General features: G+C 43.0%; 1 protein-coding gene across 1 annotated transcript; it reads right to left on the bottom strand.

Moving 5' to 3' along the window:
* Positions 1 to 2,024: 2,024 nt before the first annotated feature.
* Positions 2,025 to 22,261, bottom strand: SMAD7 (SMAD family member 7). The gene is made up of 4 exons (XM_053448240.1): positions 21,235 to 22,261; positions 19,383 to 19,436; positions 15,691 to 15,765; positions 2,025 to 2,851 (listed from the first exon to the last, which is right to left on the bottom strand). The coding sequence occupies exons 1-4, from the start codon at positions 21,704 to 21,706 to the stop codon at positions 2,313 to 2,315; spliced, it is 1,140 nt and encodes a 379-aa protein (XP_053304215.1). The 5' UTR covers positions 21,707 to 22,261; the 3' UTR covers positions 2,025 to 2,312.
* Between the last annotated feature and the right edge of the window lie 1,121 nt (positions 22,262 to 23,382).

The following is a 23,382-nucleotide window of genomic DNA, read 5'->3' as shown; positions in this document are numbered from 1 at the left end:
AGAGAGAACCTAACGGGGGAGGAATAATTATCATACCTAGGAACCTCTCAGGGAAGGTTACCAAGAGCTCCCCAATACTAGAGAAGAGGTTTTGTGGGGGTAGAGTTGCCAGTGGAGGCAGGGCTAGCCTCGCATAGGAGTACAAGCTAGCTCAAGACAGTCTTGAGTAGACAGGAAGTATAAGGGGAAGTGGAAGGGGAGTGGCTAAATGCCAAAGATGGCTGCTCCCATGGTATATACACAATACAAGCTTTTAATACATATTTATATATTCACATTAAATTTATTATATTGGACTATAAAACATAGCGTTTCTAAAATTGCGTAACCCCCAACAGCAACTTATTGAGAAAACCAATAAAAAACAACACAAGTCGCGTATTAAGTTTTTTGTTTTTTTTTAATTTGGCATTTTGTTATCTGCATTTATATTAAGCAAAGTGCATCTTTTTTATTTTTCTCGTTTATACACATTGCACAATACATAAATAATGATGCTTATAAAAACGTCTTTGATATTTACAAGTAATAATATATTTATATATAACATAAAATACATTTCTTTTAATAAATCTCAGTTTTTTGTTTTGTTTTTTTTGTTTGTTTTTTTTTTTACGGAGTCCATTATTTTTTTTTTTTCTCCAAAAGCACTACAATGCTTAAAAGTTCCAAAGAGTGCCCCCATCTTGTCCATTTTAAACTTCGATATTCAGAAAAATAGCTTATGTTGATCATGCTCATTGAGCTTGGAACAATGTAAAAAAGTATCATACCCAACGTATGATCTTCAGAAACAGAAATAATCCCTTCCCTGTGCATAACGTGTACCTTTTAAGTAAGAAATTATTGAGCAAATACTGTATGTTTCATTAAATCTCTTCCCCAGACATAAGAATTTTCAAGAGTTTTCTTTAAAACCCCCCAAAAAAGTCGGAAAAATTTTACTCCCGCATCCTTAGAAGTCCCATTTAGAAATAATTATAAGGTTAATAGGGGACTCTCAAAGGATAACGGAGGAAATCTCTCCAAATTGTCTTTACCTCCTATAGTGCCTGTATACTGCGCAATAAAAAAATAAAAAAAATTGCAGAAATGTCTTATTTCATTAAAAAAAAAAATACAAAAAAAATATTTACCGTCCCGTTAAATTTGCTTCTAGAACAACAAAGGCTACGGAAAGTTATTTGCAAGTCGAGTATTTTCTGCACAGTATACATGCTTCCGCAAACCTATACGTCACAACGCTAAAGGATTTAACCCCTTGCAGCTTACAAAGGGAAGCTGAAAGGGGTTAAATCTGGTGGGAAAAAAATTAACTTTTTTTAAAAAAAGTTAGATTGATATTTTTGAATATGCAAAACTTTAAAAAGGGCAGCAGTCCTGTATTGGTTTATTTAAAACAACAAACCACGTGAACGGCCCCCTTTCATGTGACACACAGCATGTTAGGGGCATCGGCCAGAAGGGATGGGTAGGTGAGAAGAAGTTTGCAGCTTTTTTGTTTTTTTCTTTTAAAATTTGGTCTTTTATCGCCATAAAAACGGACAGATCACTGCAAACCGAGACTCCAAAAATTAGGTTTTTCCTATACCTCAAACACGACATCGTCTACTGGAAGTGGGGAGGCTTGATCCATACATCAAATAAGCAACTTCTAAAGCAAAGTTACCAGTCATGCATAAGACATTGGTCTAGTGCAATGTTTTTTCAGTCTACATGCTGAAGAAGAAGAAAAATCCTTAGCGTACCAATCACAACCACAGTTGAAGGGCAACTACAATTGCCACGACCTTGGCTTAGGACCACGAGAACTATAGTTTTGACACCTTCTACTGGGCTACAGGTTGGCTGCCATTTGTCTAGAGGGTTGAAAACCAAGATAAAAAAGGTCTTGAGTACGTTTCAAGGTCATCCCCGTTCAATGGACTCTGCCCAGTGGTGGAGGCATCTTCTAAAGCTTGGAAAGGCAACTTTTAACTCCAACACAAGCAGAGACGGGTCCTAGTGGTGGCCACCCTTAATAAAAACCCAAAATACTGATGTTCTCTCTACCCCTGGCAACACGGATTCACTTCCAGACGTTCTGCCGCCCCCTGCCAGCTTGGTCACATAAGAGGTCATTAAACACCTGAAAGAAGAGTTTTCGGAGAACCCCCCCACCCCAAAAAAAAATACCTTTGACATAAGCTATTTCTCAAAACAAACAGACAAATAAAACATGAAAACAAAACGTTTGCATGAAGAAGCAAGCACTCAGAAGGAAATATTAGCAGCAAAGTAGTCGAAAGTCCACATGTCCACTCGTGCCCGAGTCATCGGTTATTAAAGATCACCTCCAACCAACACGGGCAGCTGCTGATGAACTGTCTCGTGTAGCACTGACCCCAGCCTTTCACGAAGCTTATCTGTACAGTGAACCCAGTCCACGGCTGTTGCATGAACTCATGGTCATTAGGTCTCTGCAAACTGTAAGCTTTCTCATAGTCAAACACTTTGATGGAGAATCCTGGGAAAACTTTATGGACCAATAACGTCCTAGAGTCGGGGTTGTCCAGTGTGGCCGACTTAATGAAGATTGGATAACTGCTGCGATTATAAACCCAGACACCGTCCACTTCCTTGGTCAACTGGATCCCGTAGCCGATTTTACTGCGGACCTTCTGGACCAGCTGACTTTTGTTGTCCGAGTTTAGTTGTCCGAGGCAAAAGCCGTTCCCCTGAGGTAGATCGTAGAATATATCCAGGGAGGGCTCTTGGACAGAGTATAATCGACCCACTCTTATTTTCTCTTCCCAGTATGCCACCACGCACCAATGGGATGGGTCCCCAGACTCCTGAAGAAGTTGGGTATCTGTTAAGAGACAAAACAAGACATTTTTAGATTTTTTTTTGAATTTTTTTTATTTTTATTTTATTTTTTTTAGCCATTAAATTCACTACCAACTTAAATTCTAAATTAACCATTAAGTCAGCTAAGAGTTATTTTTTTTGGGTTTTTTTTTTTTTGCATTTTTTTTTATTAATCCCAAGCTAAAGAAGCAAAAAAAAAAACAAAAAAAAACCATCAAACATGTAAATAAAAAGGATTCAAATTCAAATGAATACATCATTAACGAAAGCTGATCCGAAACCCAACTCATTTCCGGCTGATGTTCCAAACGCATTAAATGTGAAGGTTTAATACGGATAACGCGATATTCTATGGTTTGTTTATTATGGAGAGTTACGTAAAAAAAAAAATAAAAAAAAAAATAAAAAAAAGTCTACAACATTTCTTGCTGGAGCCACGGTAATAAAAAAAGATATAACGAGATATAACTCAGTACGTCAGCTGAGGTTATAGATCTCGCCAAGCTTATTAGTCTGTGGTGGACAAGGAGGAGACCGGAAATCTTGTATTTACAAGAAGGGGGGGAAACAAAAATGAATGTATTGTTCTTATCCAACTGTAAAGGAAATGTATCATTTTTATATATTTTTTTTTTTTGGTGGCGCCATCTACAAGATGATCGGAGACAAACAAACCATAAAAATGGGGGTGATGGAACTCGACGACAGAGAGTTTAAAAGAAAAAGTTTTTTTTTTTTAATGATTAATATAACAAAAAAATAAAAAAAAAAATTCGGGACAATACACCAAGGATGTTCAGAAGGAATGGGGAGGGAAAACTGGGAAGGAAAAAAAAATCCATATCAAGTAAGCTAGAGGAATTTAGGCAAGCTTAGGTGTGCCTCAACAGTCCCCCTTTTTAGGGCCTCACAATACTTTGTTTCAAATATCTTTACTGAAACCTGGCACCGGGCAGGGGAAAAAAAAATAAAAAATGTTTAAAGCGTGGGGAGGGGGGAGAGGACGGGAGGAAAGCTAGCTATAGGATCAAATTACCTTTAACCTAACCCTTTGAAACTACACTAAGTTTCAAACAATCAGAGGGAGAAGAATTTAGAGAGAGAAAAAAAAAAGTTACAAAGTAACTAACAAATTATTAAGCTACGTGGCTCTGTACCGCTCTATGATTGGTTTCCGGGGTACGAAGAAAAAAAATATATATATATAGGATTTTTTTTTATTTTTTTTTAATAGAATGTTTAAATAGTGAAAAGCTATGTCGCCTGAGGTCCACAAATACAGAGGTCGGAACGATGCATGCAAACAAAAATACCGACACAAAGCGTTTAAAGAAAAGCAAAAAAACAAACAAAAAAGTAATTTCAAAAACATCTGAAAAGGCAAAAGGGTTTGCAGCCACCCTGTTGCGTGAAAGCAAATCCTTAAAGACTGCGCCCCCCCCCTTCATTTTGAGACCTCGCCAGTACACCCAGCAATTTGCAGACAGACGTCAGTAAAGAGAAGTTCTCAGATTATGGTTGCAGCCGAGCCCAGATAAATTGCAGGCTGTCTATGCTTATTCTGTAACCCTTTCGTTGACTCAACACAGGACAAAAAAAAAATAAAAAAAAGATTTCATAGGAGGAGAAATGTTAGAACAAGAGAGCGTGGTAGATGAGTGGAACGGACTCCCAGCAGAAGTGGTAGACTAGGCTAGCAGATCGCTGAACGTGACGGCGAAGGCCGGATCGCTAAAGGTTTCCTATTGCGGATACTTAAAAACCCCAAAAATATAGAAAGGAAAGTGGAATGCTGGAGGTTACGGAAAGGGCATCATAAGAGATCTTTTCAGACCACTCAAAATGTTTTAAAGAAAAAAAAAAGTGAATCTGCTTTCAAAAAGGCACTTGTCAAGGTAAGGGGGATAAAAAGCAGGTATTGATTCAACCTTTCAGACGAACCCCCCCCCCCCGCACACTGAATTGTGCTTTATAGTTGCAAATCTCTAGCTAGCAGAACAAAATTAAAATTCTTAAGAACCCGCCACAAATTCCTTTTTGGATTTTTTTTTTCTCTTCTTTTTTAGTTTATTTTCATTTCCTATTCCCACACCCCAACATGAAAGAGACCCTTCCAGGAAAGAAGGGGGGCGTGGGTAGACGAGTCTCCGAGTGTTTGTGTACGCATTACTGAATACCACATTACAAGCCGCTCACGGTCACTTACAAAGACTTATTAAATTGGTAGCAAGCAGAAAATATGTCAGCCTGGCCGGCTATGAACAGACCTTTATAGCAACAGTGGATACAGTTCATGAATGAATCCTACCAGTTCCTTCAATTACTTCAAAAATACATTAAAAAAATAATAATTAGATTTTTACGAGTTGCTGCCAAAACAAAGTAAATTTTTTTTTTTTTTTTTTTTTTAAGAACTTTTTAATTAATCTGTTAATCCTGTTTACTATTACATGCCTAAAACAAGCAAAAAAAAATTAAATTTTTTTTATATGTATATAAAAAAAAAAAAAAAAAATTAAAAAAAAAAGAGTTAAAAAAATACCATGATCAAAGGGAACAGGCTGATTCCTTCTGAGTGTTTGGTGGATAAAGGTAAGCGTGTTTAAAGCAAAAAAAAAAAAAAAAAAAAAAAAATCCTGATGGTTCTAACCCTTTGTGATGCTAAATGAGGCCAATGTTCTTAAAAAGAGCCGAGCCTACATTAGGTCTTTTCTGTGACTGTCTGAGACAGAAAAAAAAAAAAAAAAAATCCATGTAACTAAACAAACCACTTGTCTGCCTGTCTCCAGCGGTTAGAAAAGAGCTAGCTACGTTCTTCACTTCCTCTGTCCCGGGATTCAATGTCTCATCAGCCATGCAAATTATATAGTGCTCTCTTTGTAAGAAGAAGTTAAACTCTGCTTAATAGCAAAATGCCTTAGAGGAAGGGTGGGTTCCAAAAGGAAGCCAAAACCCATTCACAATATATTTACAGTATGTGTGATGCTAGAGTGGGTTTTTTTTTTTTTTTTTTGTTTGTTTTTTTAACTCTTTGCTATTTTAAAGACATGGCGGGTGCATCTACACCCCATAAGCGCCTAAAAAAAAAAAAAAAAAGGGGGGGCGCAATTTACTTTTGCAGGAGTTACACGGAATTGCAGCACTTTATCCCCCCAAAAAAAAAAAAAAAGATTCCGCCTATTTTTAACTATATACCTGCATTTTTAACCCCTTATGTGCCTTCTAAGATGCAAATATACCACAAACGCCATAGATCACCCTTGATTTCTAAACTGGGGGAGGGGGGGGACCACTAGGGAAAAATAAAGCAGTGGGTTTACAAGACAAGAAAAAAAAAATAGAGAAATTCTGCCAACTAAATGCAGAAAAGGCCCCTTAAGGGGTCAGGATGACAGAAGAAAAACAAGCACATAAAGACCTCGCGGAATAGAGAGCTCCGAGCCGCTAGAACAGGCCGTTTTGTGCTACAATGAAAGTAACATTTCTTCTGAAAAGGAACCAAAGCATTCAAGAGTCACATTAACCAGTTTTTTTTTTTATGTTTGTAGAGCCCCGTGGCAAAATATGTTCAATCTAATACAAACATAACTGCTGGCAGACAGGGGTTAAATCTAAAGCAGGGGCTCGTAGCCGATTGGACTACGGTTTCGTGGCACCATATCCAAAAGGTATAACTATATACACATTCCAACCAAATAATGAATCGCATAAAGCAGGTATCAGTCACCCAGACCATTCATTCTGTTACCCCGGACCGCGTAAACATCAATACCGGGCAGGCGGCCGTAAAGCAGTGCTGTGGTGCTGCGCTCGCTTAGAATGTATAATCCAACATGGCTGCCGGGTGATGATGGATGGGACGGCTGTATATATAATTCTAGCAAAGCCGACGTGGTGCAGATTGAAATAAAACAATGTATCAAAACATAAATACCGTTTAGGATGGGGGCGCAGACTTTTGGCAGAAAGCACCACCCCAGTTTTATGTTTTTTCTTTTAAACGCCCTAAAGAAGCAAAGCCATGGAACCAAAAGGCCGGCTTCTAGGTTTGAGATTTTTGTTTGAGTTAAGATGTGGTTAGAATGTTTTCCTTGAAAGCCCTGACCTCAAACCCAACCGTACTGTAAATGTATATTATCACGTGTTTACAGCTACCGGCCCAGACGTTCTCAGCATTTAAAAAGGAGCTAAGATGACAAACCATCCGCAAAAAAACAAAAAAAAAAACCATACATACATATATATAAAAAAGAACTTTGTATTTAACGTGAAAAAAAATAAATAAAAAAAAATGACTCAATCTGATAGGGAGCAGAGTTAAAAGGCATTCTTTTTATTTTTCCTCCCCATGCCTCTTCTCTCCTCCCTTCCAATCTTTTTTCGTTCCCCGTCTCTCTTTGCAGTTGAATATTAGGCCATCGCGCCACTACTTAGAGGGAAAGGAAAAAAAAAACAAAAAAAAAAAAACACGCAGCCAGGTTGGAGACAGTGTGCAGACTGAAAAAGTTAATGATTACTTCTGTCTGCCTTGATAATCTAATCACGTCTCCTGAGCACATGCTAAGCTCACAGCCACACGCACACGCATCCTCCTCCCGGCTTCTCACGCTGAAAACCCATTTCAGAACGCACGCCGCGGTGAAAAAAAAAATATAAGAAATATTTTTTTAAAAATGGGTTGGAATTTCAAGAACTTCTTATCCCGGGGTCCCCGTTTCTCACCCCTCTGGTTAGACCCCGACCTGAAACATTGTTTCTGATCAGCGGATACAATTTAAAAAAAATGGCTTGCTTAGAACGGGCTTTTCCATAGGCTTCATCCGGTTCTCCTACCGCCACCATTCTTTGTATAATTATATCGCGTCACTGATGACGTCACAGCATTCTAATTTAGAACATCTGCAAGAACAGAGCCACCCCAGTGACCCTAAAACCCAAGTCTACCGATGGGAAGATTGGCGTAGCGATATATCCCGGACCCCGCGGCTGCGCATGCTCTACGTTATAAGGACTGGGGGGGGGGCTTTATATTCTGAAGACCTGTCAGGCAACAACGTCTGCTCAGAGACAGCGACCCAGCCGTGGTGGCTACAGATAAGCATCTAACCACCTTTGTGAACGTCAGCGGAATTCACTGAATACTCGCGTCGGGGGTTAAAGTACAGAAGACACGAAACGCTTACGTTATTTTCCTTATGGCAGCCGGAGGACTTTTAAAAATGGCCGCCGGCACACCTGGTGGGGTTTATTAGTAGCGTGATGACAAATATTAAATAGCTTAATAATAATAATAATAATAATAATGTTAGATTTGATTGTCCCTTAAAGTATATTTATACAGTTGCCAGGGGGGGGGCAGCCATGTTGAATCATCAATACATTACACCTGGCCCATGGATATAGTAGGTTTTAAAAGTCATCATTGATCCGATTTGCCTCATAACCCCGACTAATAAAGATAAAGATGGCCGCTCCGCCATAACGTTAAGATAATAGGAGGCTCTTTGTAGCCGATTCGCATAAAGGAAGATCTGTATTCCGCCCCGGTGCTCTCAATAAGCTCTGCGCTGTCTAAACGGTAACGTGCGAGGAATCTTTTACACCAAGGAAGCGAGTTTAACAATCAAAAGACAGAAGAAAGACAGCTCTCCGCCGCGGCCCTTGTAATGATTATTTAACCCCAAGTGAAACAGTTACAGCCATACACCCCCCCCCCCATGGCTTGTGTGTGCTTAAAGAAGTGGCTTTGGACAGATTAAATCTTTGAAGGAATGTCCCGCTCTGAAGGGCGTGTAGAGGATTTTATTGCCGGCGACAATTAAGTCAGAAAACTCCTTTTTTTTGTGTACGGCTACAAAGCTTTAAAAGCTTCCAGCGCAGGAGAACCCGGCCAGCTCCTAGTAGAACCCGGCCCAGCTCCTCGTAGAACCCGGCCAGCTCCTAACAGAACCCGGCCAGCTCCTAACAGAACCCGGCCAGCTCCTTTTTTTTTCTGTCAACAAAACGAGGATCACAGAAGGTAGACCTTATATTTTCATGAATGCCCCAAGAAAAAAAAAAAAAAAGTTTGCATCCCCCCCCATTGGCGCAAGGCCGCGGAAAGGGTTAATCTCGACATCCCAACTCGCTGTACTTAGATCAAGAGCAACAGCGGCGCATTTTTCTCTTGGTTCTAATTAATGAACTCCAAGAAACCGTAACTAGAAGGGAGTGAAACAAAAGCCAGCCACTGGTATGCTATTGTTACAGATTAGACCGTGCCTGGGTAAAGTCTGGCCTTTATGTCTGATTAATCTTATGGAACAAAACAGACCATTTAGATCAAGTATACACAAGCGAACGCGCCCTAGGAAAGAAAGAAAGGGGGGTGGGGACATCTTAAGTATACAACTTTACTCCGCAAGACAGCCCTAATAGCAATACAAGACAAAGGAACACACAAAAAACACACTAAACTGTACATTTAACCACAATACTGCTTAACACCTAATTTCTTATATATATTTATTATTATTATTACTTTCAAGTTATATACGCTGTAGGCTTATTATATTTATATTATTTTTTTTATATTAATATATATATAGTTTGGCAACAAGGTGAAAAGTCTAAGGCCAGAGCAAACTAAGAAGAAGAAGAAAAAAAAAATTTGTAATTTTTAAAAAGTTAGACCCAAAATAACGACCCTGGGTGGGGAACCTAAAGCGGCCAAACCAAAGTTAGCTCTAGGCCAACAAACTTCTTTGGCCTCAAAAGTTTGGGGAAGGAAGCAAAATAAAAAAGCATGAAAGATTCTTTAGTAAATTGATAGCGTCAAGAAACGGCCTTCAACATTTTTAAACTAGAGATGACCTGCGATATATTTATATATATATTTTTTTATAAAATTATACAAATAAAGTACTCCAGAACTTTTTCTCTTTCACCAAGTGAATAAGAGCTTTTAATACTTTCCTCAAGAGCATTTTTTTTTTTATTATTATTTTTCTTATTCTGGCAACATTTTTAAAGAGGGGATGATGCAATTTCCTATGCCGTTTCATTATTTCCTTTTAACCAACAAGGTGAAAGCTATTACTATAATAATAAAATTTAAAAAAAAAATAAAAAAAAATTTTACAAATTTTTTTAAAAAATTTCCATCGATCGATTCGTTTTTACGGCAGGATAAGTTATCAGTAAAAAAAAAAAAAAAAAAAAAAAAAAAAAAAAAATTCTTGATCCAGGATCCAATAGAGGGAAAAAAACATGAACAAAAATTTTGGAGCTCAAGAACCTCAAAGTAAGAGGATACAAAGAGGCTGATTGAAAGCGTATGAGATCATGCATTAAAAACAAGGGATTATGGGTATTTTCATGTGTTTGGGTCCCGCTCCACAGTCAAAGAAGACAGGTTTCCAAACTGGTGACAGCGATGACAGACCAAAAAAAACACAAGGTATCAACGGAATAATGTCTCAACCCAACATTGAAGAGACGTCATGTGTGCCCAACATTCCGCATTAGAATCATAGAAGACAATTTTTTTTTTTGTTTTTTATCATTTTTTTTTTTTTTTTTTTTTTTTTTTTAGAATTAGAATGCAGCGATATGGAAGTTTTAGGAGTCCCCCCCCCCAAAACGCGAATTTTATTTATACTCGCGCGTCCCAACTAAATCGAGGCCAACGGAGCAGAAGCTCATATCTTTGGATCTGAAAATAAACTGAAAAGGAAGCTGGGTCTGCGACACCCATGCAGCCAGCCAGACTACTGCGTGGGTTATTCAATCCCGCTTAAATGAGACGCGAGTGTTGGCAGTGACCTCTGGATGGCCTCGTTTTCTGTATTCCCCGAGACGCCTCGCTCCCACAGGTCACTGGGAGACGGCACCAGCTGGAATTCAGGGTTCACCTTCTAAACATGCGCGGTCACATAGCTGATAACGCTGGCGGCGGTGGCCTGATATTATGGGAATATCAAGCGCGCCGAGCGGTGGCGAAATGTGACCCAAACGTTTGCGTAGAAATGAGACCCCCCCATCCTTAAAGGGCCAGAACAACTTAATTTTATTTATTTATTTTGCTTTGGCTACGTACAGAAAACGTTCCCGGCGGAGCTGTCCATGGAGAGCCGTGGCTTTCAGGAACTATGTATACATATAGTAAAGAACCAGACGTCCTACCGATTACAGCAGAGAAGAAATATGTATATAAAGGGAAAAAAAAAAAAAAAAAAGTTTTCCAAGAAGATCAGGATTCTAAACTCAGGCTCCCGGAGAGCTTATAAGAGCTTAAGTAAGCGGACTGCTTTAGCCAACGCTATTTAAGGTTAGCTTTAAAAGCAATCTCCTTTTAGCGATAGCAAAGGGGGGGGCGGCGGAATCTACAGAAAACCAATTCATTGGCAACGAAACAATGTAGCAAAAAAATGAAGACACCCCCCCCAAAAAAACAAAAAAGTATCCAGATTCACGAAAGGACTAGAAACGAAAAGCTACAATCCGATACGAATCCCACTCGTTGGAAGCCCACCCTAGCTGCTCCGAGAAGCTCTTTGCCAAGAAGAGAACGCCTGAGACCAAAAGAGACGCGCAGCGCTAGCCGAATCCCACTTCACTAGCCTGGTCTCTTCCAGCCACGGTCAGCTGATACGTTCTTTAGAGCCGTACACCCAGCCTGGCAGGCAGCCTAGTCTCAACCAAAGCCTTTACTCGGTCATCCTGCCATTAACCCCCCGATAACCTCCCTTTGTCCCGACCACACAAAAACTCGCTCTACCCTCGCGTCGCCCTTTGACCGCCGCCGTTATCAGAGCTCCTCCGCGTCCAGACCGACGGACATCGCGAATGTTTTTACTTTTACAAACCAGTGTATTCGTATATTTGCTACTTTGGGTGAGCAAAAACCGCTTTCCAAAAGGATTCCTCTTCCGGGACAATCGTCCTGGGCATGGCGGGCGATGTAGGACGTTGGGGGGGGCGGGATAGAGGACACCTTTACAAACCTCAATGAAAACGGCACATAACGTCGGACTGCGGTTCATTAGTAACAAGAAACTGTATCCAAGTCAATCGTCCGCGTCTCGCGAATGCACAGCCCGGGGGGGGGGGGCGTTGGTTCTCAGCACTGATAGAGATGCCACTTGTGATCAAAGGAGCGCAGAAGCATTCCAGGCTTGTCTGCTATGTTATAATGAACCACAAGCGAGAGAGACCTCATTGCTTTTGTAGCGAGGGTGAAAGGATCACCAATTCACAGCGGGTTCACCAATTCTAGAATGGAACTTTCGGTTTTTTTTTTCTTTCCCTATAGATATCCGCTGTATACGTTCCCAAGCGTCATACAGGCCTTGCTCGTGGAGCATAAACTTCTAGAAGAACTCAACAAATGCTGGTGGAAGACCAAGGATGAACTTCCTACCAGACCATGCCAGACACGTAGGACCATGTAGGACCATACGCAACGTTCTCATCGGAGAAGGCGTTTAGGTTTTTTTCCCTAGACAGTAAATCGCAGAGAGATTTATCCAGGGCCGGTGTGGCCCTTCGTGCAGAAGAACTTGCTCTGGTGGCCAGAATTTAGTTACGATGCGAAGCAGAAACCTCTCGGGGCGGGTGAGCCGGATAGCGTGGCATGTTTCAGGGCTGGCCGCGTCATTTTGGTGGGTGCTGCCATGAGACCCGGCCGGGACCTTTGACTAAGCTCGTTTACGCACTTAGAGGGAGTTGGACAGAATTTTAAGAGCATGAGAATCGATTTAGTCCCCTTTTCTAAAAAGGAACACACCCTTTCACGGCTCAACTCTGTAATTTAACTCTGCCATTAAAAAAAAAAAAAAAAAAAAAAAAAAAAAAAGATTTCTTAACCCTTTGAGGCTTTTGTAACATGAGTAAGCTTACAACAACAAAAAAAAATTGTAAAAAACACAGCAATAAAGTCAATATGGTCTCCAAAGTTCTTGAAGGCATCTAGACCCAGCTTCTATACATATTTTTAGATTTTTTGGGGGGGGCTACCACTCACATAACTCCAAGCATAAGGTTCTTGCTACTCCAAGGGTAGCTTTTACCCACCAGTAATGGGCTACCCAGCGTGTTACGGAACGCCGCCGATACACCGCACACATCGTCAGCATTTAAAGAGTTAAGGTTAAAGCCCACGCAAGTCATTTCTCCACCAAGATCAGCTTCTTTTAAGAAGGGGGGGGGGCAGTTCCATATAGAACATGAAAGGGCAGCTCCAGTGAATTAAAGGTCACTTCTGTGCTTTCCAGGAGGAACCAGTTCTTTTGTGAGGGGGCCCTCCAGGGATTGGGATTTTAGCATTCACATTTTTTTTTTTTTTTTTTCTTCCTTTGCCAAAGGAATCAAATCTCTGGCTCCAGCCTCCCGAGTCCCGACCTTCCTCCCCCATTCATTAAGCCAGCTCACTGCTGCAAGACCCAGCCAGGAGCCGGGGAGAGGAGGGCAGAATAAAAAAAAAAAAGAAAATAAAAAACACATAAAATAAGAAAAAAAAAAATGCCACTCGCACAGTCTGCCTCTTATTGGGTACATTTTTTTTTTTTTTTTTTTTTTACATCTGACTGCCAGGGCAGATCAGCAGAACCATCACAGCTGCCGACCTCTTTTTGATACTTTATAAATAAATAAAAAATAAATACATTTTGTAGCAAATCTTGCAAATGCTGCACACGGATCCTATAAGAATCCCGCATACAAAAAAAAATAAAAAAAAATGTATTGACAATAATAGGAGTCACAAAATATTTGGGTCTGGTTTCTAGGTGTCTAGTCACATAAGACAATGGCTTGTTTACATGGTAGCTCTATTGTGTGGCATGGGAACCATACATTAAAGTGTGTAATATATATATTATACACACATATATATATATATCTTGCACACACAAAATCCTACAGCACAGCTAAAGAGGGAGCCCGCAAAGGATTCTGGGATTTTTTCTTCTCTCCTGCAGACCCGTACTTTTGCCTCTTGGGGTTGAACATTAAAGAACTACGCAAACCAAGCAGAATAAGGGCCGCTAGTAAATCAAGACTTAATATAAAACAAATGCCCTTTCATGTGGAGGAACTTGGCGGGGTTTCAGGACTTGCATATTTAACCGTATTCCTTCATGAATCAACACTCGCTGTTTGGACTTTTGTGCTCGGGAAGATCAAGAAAGGAAAGATGAAGAAGAGTTTGGGTTCTGTTCCAAAAAAACCCAGCTACCTACAACAAAAACATGACCTTTCTGAACCAGCAGAACCCGATACCCCCCTTAACAAAAAAAAAAGACTTTAAAAAAACCGACACCAAGTGGTTCTAAAACAGTTATCCCCAAAAACTTTTAATAAAGTCACCTGCTTTCAAGCAGCGATGGCACACAGTCCAATATAAGCCAAATCGCTCAAATATAAGACTCTCACAGATCATTTAAGTCGGAACGCAGACTCAGGACTGAGCGTTCCAAACATTAACAAGTTATAAAGAGCGGCGGGTAACATCTTGCCCTGGCGCATGCACTCTAAACCCTTCGCCTTATCTCCGATGCCCGCCATTGCGGCATGATGCGAGTTGTAGTCCGCCGAAGCGTAGGCTTAGTTGCCATTTCACCGCCCCCCTCGCTCTTGACCGGTTACATGAGCTCCTTCTAAGACTTTTACACAAGTTTCTGCAGCAACACCCATAAAATCCGTCCATAACTTTAAATTCCTTTTTAAAGCCTTTGTAGGCTCCAGAGACTCCACACACACACAAAAAAAGGCAGGGTAGGGGGAAGAAGGAGTGTCACGAAATAAGAGAAACCTTGACTTCACCGGTTTAAAGACGCCAGATTAAATTACACAAGAAAGCTCCACTTAACTATGAGTGGCGCATGGGCGTGCAGCTCCAATTCGCGCGTTGCCTGCCACCTCTGGTATCCAAAAAAAAAAAAAAAAATGAAGGTATTTCTATCCAGGTTGTTAATTCCTACAGCACAAGCCTCTTCTTTATTTGCCTTTTCCAGCATCAGACCAGACGCTCAAGATGTTATCAATAACAAAACTTTGGACTACTACCCCACCTCCCCTGAACCTGCTCCATGGGGGATAGGAACTTTCAGTAGATCAGCTCTACCTTGAAGCCTTCATCTTAAAAGATCTGATAAGAGCGACTTGGAGAATGTGAAATAGTACGGAGAATAAACCACAACATTCCATTAACTCTCCGTTCACCAAAGTATGAGTCAAGGTAACAAAAAAATAAGCACCAGACAAGGGCAGCCACTAGCACCCCAACTATTACACTGGCAGCCATCTTTATCTTATGAGAATTACAGTGTGGGGCGACTGAAGTTGACTACGTTTGGTCATCTCTACGTTCTCATAATGCTTCCATTCCACCCAACACTAACAAGAGCTTTTACGGATATGACATCTGGAATATGGACCGTCGAGGCTCTCGGCAAAATCCTTAATGAAGACGTAAGAAGAATTTACTGGCAATATCTGCTTTTGATTTCTTTCTTTCTTATAGACGCAGGGCCTGCTAACTCATAACAACCCAATTAAGATTTACCCCGTCCGGCTTTAACAACTTCAGATTCCGCTAAATGCCTTGTAAAAAAAAAACGCTCCAGCCTTTGGGGTTACCGTAGCCAAGCAAGCTAATTGCACGAAAAGCAAAGCCCCCTCTGCCCCCGACTCCCACACAGGCGACGATAACAAACAAGATGACGAAAGTTCCAAAAAAAATGTATCGTAATAGCTACATAAGAATCGAAATGTAGAGATCGGCATAAAATGCTCAAAAAAAGGTAAAACAAAAAAAAAAAGCTACATTTAATATTGAAATGAATGGAATGAAAATCTTACCTGACAGCCCCTCAGGGGCCACATAATTTGTTCCCCCAGTTTCAGTGGAGGAAGGTACAGAGTCTGGTTGATCCGCTGTGAAGAAAAAAAAAAAAAAATAGTATGCATTAATACAATGTATAGAATGGATATATGCAATGTATAGAGTCACAACTTTACCAAAAAGAAAAAAACATCAAAAAGAAAGAATTTTTTAATTCAAGTATGCAATAAAAACATTAAAAAAGTGCCATTCTTATAGAGCATCCTTTAGGCACAGAACAGACGAGCGCCGATCTAACGGCCCACGAACGGGTTAAGGAACAACATCTGTCATTTATTAGCCAAACGCATGCTTTTAGGTGTTCTCTCGCTCCACGGAGTCTGCAGGCTTCCTTTCTGGGAGAAGCAGAAACACTCAAAAAACTTAGAAAGGAACTTCGTTGAAAGCTCTACTAATTAGCTTAGGGTAAGGTATGCGGAACAGCCTCCCAGCAGAAGTGGTAGAGGGCAAGCCAGGGACATGCATGGGATAGACATACGGCTCCTGAGCCTAAGACAACAACTGATTAAAAGGTTTGAGTCTTTACAGCAGGAGAAACTGGCAGACTAGACGGGGGCCGAATGGGGCCGATGTCAAAGGCCTTTTGCTTATGCCTGTTCAGCTCCTCTGGTACTCAAAATGGTTAAAGTACATCCAACGAGAGGTTAATCGGGGCAAAAGACTAACGAGGAACAGGAATTTACAGTTTAACAGGATACAGTCAATCGAGGTTTAACAATGGAGGAGACAGGAAGCGGAGTCGCTGGTGAAATACCGCGGGGTGCGCTTTCTAAACGTCTTCCAGGAGGGGTTTGAAACGTCCCAAGGAAGCATTTGCGTTCCTTTCGCCGCTGGTTGGGTAAACGGCGAGAGCCGAAGCGCTAGAGCGCAATAGATGCGGACATGCGCGGCAACAATCCGCGAAACGCGTCGGGCGCTTCCATCCCCGCGGCAAACAGCTCGGCTCCCACGTGCAGCAACGCCTCGGGATATACGATTTCAGGAACTTGGCCGCGTATCAGCAACACGAAACAACAAAAAAAAAATCTCTCGCCCGTGCGCCTGGTACACGGGATATAACGGGGAAGCCGATCGCGGGTACTGAAAGCGGAGTCGACTACAACTCTCACTCTGTATGATGGGAGTTGCAGTCGTAGCGGCAGAGATACCCAACATCCATACCATGCCTGGGCAAGCAAACAGCCAAATAACAAAAAGCATTAACAGCGCAACCCTCTAATTGAAAAGGGCAGCTGAGGATTGTGGGAGTTGTAGTTGGATGACCCAGATTCCCATCAACCCTCTCATTCCACCCAGGACTAACTAGGACCACCGATCGCCGCTCTGTTTAATATTAGTAATTGGGGCAAGATTGCCACCTAACCTTGGAGTCAGTCTTAGTTAACCCTTTACGTATCAAAGCGCCGTGTCATTCGCCGGAGGAGAGCGAACGCGGCCGTCTCGCTCCTTGTTAAACTGGTTATTATTTAATAGTTTTCCATTACAAAACGATGATCCCCATTCTCACCTAGTAACCAGAAACAAACAGATGGAACACACAGCTTCGCCTGCCCAAAAAATAAAATCACGCATCAGGAGCAGGCATTTCAAGGAGCATCCTAAGACTTCCTTTGGCCTCTGTGACCCCAAAACGGCACTTTAAAAAAAAAAAACGCCCGTCGGGGGTGCTGCCTACACCACGAGACGTGAAATGCACATTTTCTGCGGGGACGATCGAGGCCTCGAGAAACAAAACGCAATCCCTGTCGCTTTCCAGGAAAGCAATTCCGCTTCTAGCAATCCGGGGGGGGGGGGGGTTGGGGTTGCGTTTTCTTGTACCCAGCGGAGACACTGACTGATTAGAAGAAACAGATAAAGCCGAGAGGAACCCAGGAGTAAAACTAATAATAAAGCGCCAGACGCAAGCAATAACTACCTAGCCACCAGGAGACAAAGTGCCCGGAGGTGCGGGAATGAGGAGCATTAACCGCTTGACGGCCAAGTCAATATGATGCCAAGCATTATCCCATTCCCTGCGGCACCCAAGGAGTTAAACACCCAAGGTGCACCGGTCCATTAAAGACCCAACACACGTAAAGCACCATGAATGAACACTGACCACGATTCACGATGACCACCGAATGGAGTGACTGAATGAAACCAACAGCTGTCACATTGTCACACCGGGCCAGCGCCACCACCGGCCCATTTTACATTAAACCCCCCGGACCCGTCCACGGTGTATTTGTCTGTTGCCTTCCGACAGGCACTTTTAATCACTTCCTCGCAGCTGGCCGAGTAACTTTTCCTTTCCTGAGCGCAGACTAGCATTCGCACCATCATCACATGCATCAACCAGAGAACTTGGCCTACGCGAGCCATTGGATTGGCCAAGCTTCTCTCCGAAATTACCCCCCCCGGTCTTATTACCGAGAGGATACAAGCAACACAATCACTTATCTGATCCAGCAGAGCACAGAAAAAAGTGGATTTACAGGGTCAGCAAACCTAATTTTGGGCCATATTTAGAAAACAGAGGTCCTTAAAGCCAAAGACTCCACCTGTATAGCAGCGGAATAGAGGAGGGATTTTTGGGGGGACCTCCGGATAAAGATTATTATGGGGGCCACCATGAAGACACCCTGGCCATTAGCTGCCGGATACCGGTTAGCAACACAAAGAATAGCACGCTAATGGACTTTAATAGGATAAACATGCGTCAACGGGCTGAAAAACCCATAGTGAGTTAACCGGGATACCCCTTACCATTCAACGGTATCCCTCAGCAGATATCCCTACTGCATGGGGAGGAAGAGGAACGCAGTTGGCCAAAATGGTTAAAAAAAAAAAGTGTAAGTCGCTGTTTTATGGTAGCTGGAAGTGATGCTCGAGTCTCTTAATTGTTGCGTGACATTAAAAGATATAATCGCAAATAAAAGGGCCCGCGAGCTAATCAATACTTGGGAACATTCCATCTCAAGAGCGAGATACGAGGTGACTCAGTGACCACTCCTAGACATTCGACACACATCCGATATATCTGGAGACTTCCCTCTCTGCCCACAATAGCAGCCTTATTTATCTAGCACAAGGTGAGACAGATGCCAGCGAGAGATTTACACAGGCGACTCTAAAGCACTGGTGCCAGTTTAAAATGGGCTTTCGCCCTGGCAGACAGCCCCTTAATTACAGCAACAGGCACGCCAGAACCTGCTTTTAACTACTCGAGTGCCGTGCTCATTGCCCATCGGATAAGTAGTTCCCGGACTTCATTGGCAGCATAATTGCCCGCAACAGTTTCCACATCAACATTTTAATAAAAAAAAAATCCAAGAAAAATATATTGTATTTTTTTTTTTTTTTTTTATAGTCATTTTAATATTTGCACATTTCCAGACATACACCAAAAAATACAAATATTCTACAACATTCGTTAAGATTCCATTAAAAAAAATATATCTTTTAAAAAGTTGTAAAAGTGCTTCAAATTTTATTACAAAAAAAAAAACTGAAAATCATACAACAGACAAAACCAAAAAAAAAAGCAAAAAACATCTAAAAAAGCACTGAAAAACAAAATATTTTCCACTTTTTTTAATTAAAAAAAAATTAAAAAAAAAAAAGGAAAGCCAGACAAAAATGAAAAAAAAAAATAAAAAAAATTACTCACCAGTCGGTTTGAGAAAATCCATTGGATATCTTGTGTAAGGAGGTGGGGGTGATTCTGAAATAAAAAAGTAGAAAGGAAAAATAAAAAGCCAGCCATGAGAAAAAAAAAATTAGGAGAGAGAGAGAGATAGAAACTTATGATAACACTGGTATTCTTTAAGCCAAACTGTTTGTGTAAGCTCAGAGGGTTGTAGGCAGGACAGCAGGCGGCGACTGCCTTGATATTTAGCTGTCAGATAAACAAATGAGGCTGCCTGGCGCCAGGGCCCCAGCTATCTGCCTCTCTGGCTGTCTGATCAGAGCCTCCCTAGTGCAAATCACCAACTGATTCCCAGTGCCTGATAATCCTCTGCTGCCTGCACATACATTTAACATTGCACAGAAAGGGAAAAGGGGGAGGGGACACTAGTGACATTTAAACCCCCTCCCCTACATTCTCTTCCTTTATTTCTGCCCTCTTTACAAACAATGTCTGTGTATTGACATCAGCTATTAAATACCCCCCCTATCCATTCATGCTTAAACCCCCCCATTAGTCTACATTTCTGTAAAAAGTTACAATGTATCCAATTCCGCAAGAATATAACATTTTTAATGGAAACAAAGTTTATGCATGCGCTTGTTACAATGTTGCATTTAACCAATTGTGCTTTGATACATTGTTGCAATTAATCATAACATACCTGGGATTTAAAGGGACATACCCTTCCAAAAAAAAAGAAAAAAGGCTAATAGATATATTATATCATTCCAATACAGGCCGCAATCTAATCAAATAGAATATTATGGGAAACTGCAGTAGGATTGCCGTCTTTAACCCCTGGGGTGCTGCGCCATCAACAATGACTTTGATTGTTCACACGAGTCAATCTGTCACCTTTGTGCAGACTACCTGAATTACCATAACGCAAAAGGTACCGAGACCCAGCCAGACTGTGCATAGATATACAGAGAAAGGGCGACAAAAGGAATGCTTCTTTGTAATGCAGAGCTGGCCTGATGGGCGCTGGGACGCACACGGTTAAGGAGTCCGCAGACAGATGTGTATTTGACCGTATATGTCACAATATATAGAGTTTTGAGTCTCGGAAGTTCTCGGTCGGACCCCTAAATGTAACCCAAACATCAACACAATCAGGTGTATGAAGAACCGAGACTTTCTAAGAAAATGCTTGTAAGGAGGACACTATTCACCCCCCCCCCAAGGCTTTCCTTTAACATCTGGTTAATATGCATCACCAAATGGGCGATTTAAGACATGAAGTGTCCTCTGCAATATCCCACCCCAGAGAGGACATGAGACATTCTATTCTTGCATTTGGGGTGCATCTTACCAACCCCCAGGCATCAGGGGGGGGTACCAGTATTTGGGCTTCATAATTACACTATACAGACATTCACTGCCATTACCTCCTCTGCCGGGCGCTAGAAAAGAAATTCAGGGACTAGACTGGAAGATCCAAGTCAGCAAGGAGGAGAGTGGAGATAGTCATGGGGCATTTAGGGGGTCAGACGAGTCATTTGGTTTCACAGAAACTACCCAATGGCACAAGATGGGTATTAAGGATGAGACACAATCTGGGCACTGGGAAGGAGACGTTGGCACAGGCCGGCCATTAGGAAGGAGTCGGTGCCAGCGGTGGGGTATTAGGAAATCATACAGTGAGGGAATTAGGAAGGAGACAGAGGCAGAGCCTGGATATTAAGAAGAAGACAGTTGGGGTATTCGGAATGAGTCAGTGCGTGGCACGGGTCACTGGCAGCACCCCAGGGGTAACATCACCCGTAACCGGGTCTCGGAGCCTTGCCCAGGGGTAACCCCCCTCCCACCATTCCCAGGAGCAGCGCCATACCTAGCTCGCAGAGCCGGCTCAGGTGGTGCGGGTTGCAGCAGACCAGCTCCGGGTTGTTCTTTCCATAGGACTCGCAGCAGCTCAGCCTCTTGACCTCGGACGAATGGCGGAGATCCGGCCACCTGAAGACCTTGCAGAGCAGCAGGGGCAGGGAGAAGGGCTGCTGGCCGAGCCTGGAGTCCAGTTTGGCCGCCGGCAGCAGGAGGCAGGGGCTGCGGGCTCCCCCTTTAGTCTCCACCGCCTGCAGCAGCCCCTCCAGCTGCCTCTCCTTGAGCCGCTTGAGCACCGAGTGGGTGAGGGCTTTCAGTTCAGCCTCCGACCCCAGCTGAGCCTTGGACACCTTGGCAGACTTGCCCATGCAGCAGCTCCCGGCTCCATGCACCCTGCTCTCGCCTTCCCCTTCTCCCGTCTCCCCGGGAGCTCGGCTCCGCCAGAGTCGCCGGACGAGCACCGATCGTTTGGTCCTGAACATGCGGGACGAGAGCAGGGCTTCCCGGCTAAAAAACGTGCATGACGCCCGCAAATCATGAAGGATCCTGGAGCCGAGGCCGGGCAGAGACCAGCAGCAGCAGCCCAGGAGGATCGAAGGGGACTGGGGATCCGACAAGCCAAAGCGATCTGGAACATACGCCAGTCTCTTGGATTGGGAGATCCTCCTCAACGTTCCAAGAACCGAATCCCGAGTATCCTCCTTAACGACAAGAGGCGAAGATCCCGGGAGCAGGGGGACCAACACACACCACAGATCCACACGCGATGCGTCCCCCGAAAAGGACAGCGCAACCAGGGCAGGGGCAAAAAACAAAACGGGGCACTTAGAGGGGGCAGAAAAACGGGGGGTGGAAACGGATCCTCAATATGAGAAAAAAAATAAAGAATTGTTCCCGGTTCAAATCCAAAGGGGGGGCAAAATCCAGCAGAGAGAGGGGGCGGTTGAGGCTTTGCATAGACCGGTATATCCAGGGACGGTACCCGCGGAGATGAAGCCCAGACGTCTCTCGGTTTAATCCACAAGAATCCTTGATCCGGTTGCTTTGGAGGAGAGAGAGAGAATGAACCCGGAGCTCGGGGGGCCGCCCTCTCAGCGCCCGGCCCCGCCCCCGCCTCTGTTATGGAAATGAGCAGGGGGAGGGGTCGGGCCTGCAGCAGCCAGACAGGACAGGCAGAGGGAGAACAGACAGACAGGACAGGCAGAGGGAGAACAGACAGACAGGACAGGCAGAGGGAGAACAGACAGACAGGACAGGCAGAGGGAGAACAGACAGACAGGACAGGCAGAGAGGGGACAGACTGAGAGAGGGGACAGACAGACAGACAGACAGGACAGGCAAAGAGAGAGGACAGACAGGACAAGAAGATGGAGAGAGAGGACAGACAGGACAGGCAGAGAGAGGGGACAGACAGACAGGACAGGCAGAGGGAGAGAGAGGACAGACAGGACAGGAAGATGGAGAGAGAGGACAGACAGGACAGGAAGATGGAGAGAGAGGACAGACAGGACAGGCAGAGAGAGGGGACAGACAGACAGACAGGACAGGCAGAGAGAGGGGACAGACAGACAGACAGGACAGGCAGAGGGAGAGCGAGGATAGACAGGACAGGCATAGGGAGAGAGCAGACAGCTATGCATCAGCGTTATTTTGTTTATTGATTTATATAGCACTATCATATTCCACAGCGCTGTACAGCAGGACAGACAGGTATACGCGATACACGCACGCGATAACCAACATGTATGTACTCTACAGACAGCACATACAGGAACAGACAGCGGGGGTACGACTGGTACCTGTTTAGGTTTGTAGGGGGCCCTGATCTACATTTATACACAACACACACAGGAACGGGACAGGCTGCACGGAACACGTCACAGTAACACGTTAATATCACCTGACCCGCTGCCATACAATGTTCATATATGCATGTATGACATCATATCACACTTACATAACCCAATAGAGATCATTACATATAATTCATATTACTGCTACTATTATAGATTTATATAGCGCCAGCACATTCTGTAGCGCTGTACGGTTCAAATTCATTCTGTACAAATGGATAGTTTATTTACCCCCCCTCCCATAGAGACAGGGCAGTGGTATATCTGACCCCCCCACACAGACAGAAGGGGCAGGGGTATATCTG

This window comes from Spea bombifrons, chromosome 1 (genome assembly GCF_027358695.1).
Source record: "Spea bombifrons isolate aSpeBom1 chromosome 1, aSpeBom1.2.pri, whole genome shotgun sequence".
Classification (NCBI taxonomy): Eukaryota; Metazoa; Chordata; class Amphibia; order Anura; family Pelobatidae; genus Spea; species Spea bombifrons.
Note: the sequence above shows the minus strand (reverse complement) of the source record. Positions and strands in the feature narration are given on the sequence as shown.

What these genes read in the sequence shown, in the direction of transcription:
- SMAD7 (XM_053448240.1), bottom strand. Translation starts at nt 21,706, where the DNA reads ATGTTCAGGACCAAACGATCGGTGCTCGTCCGGCGACTCTGGCGGAGC. An exon ending in GAGCCGGCTCTGCGAGCTAG is followed by an intron (nt 19,437 to 21,234) that starts GTATGGCGCTGC and finishes TTTTTATTTCAG; the next exon opens with AATCACCCCCACCTCCTTAC. An exon ending in GGATTTTCTCAAACCGACTG is followed by an intron (nt 15,766 to 19,382) that starts GTGAGTAATTTT and finishes TTTTCTTCACAG; the next exon opens with CGGATCAACCAGACTCTGTA.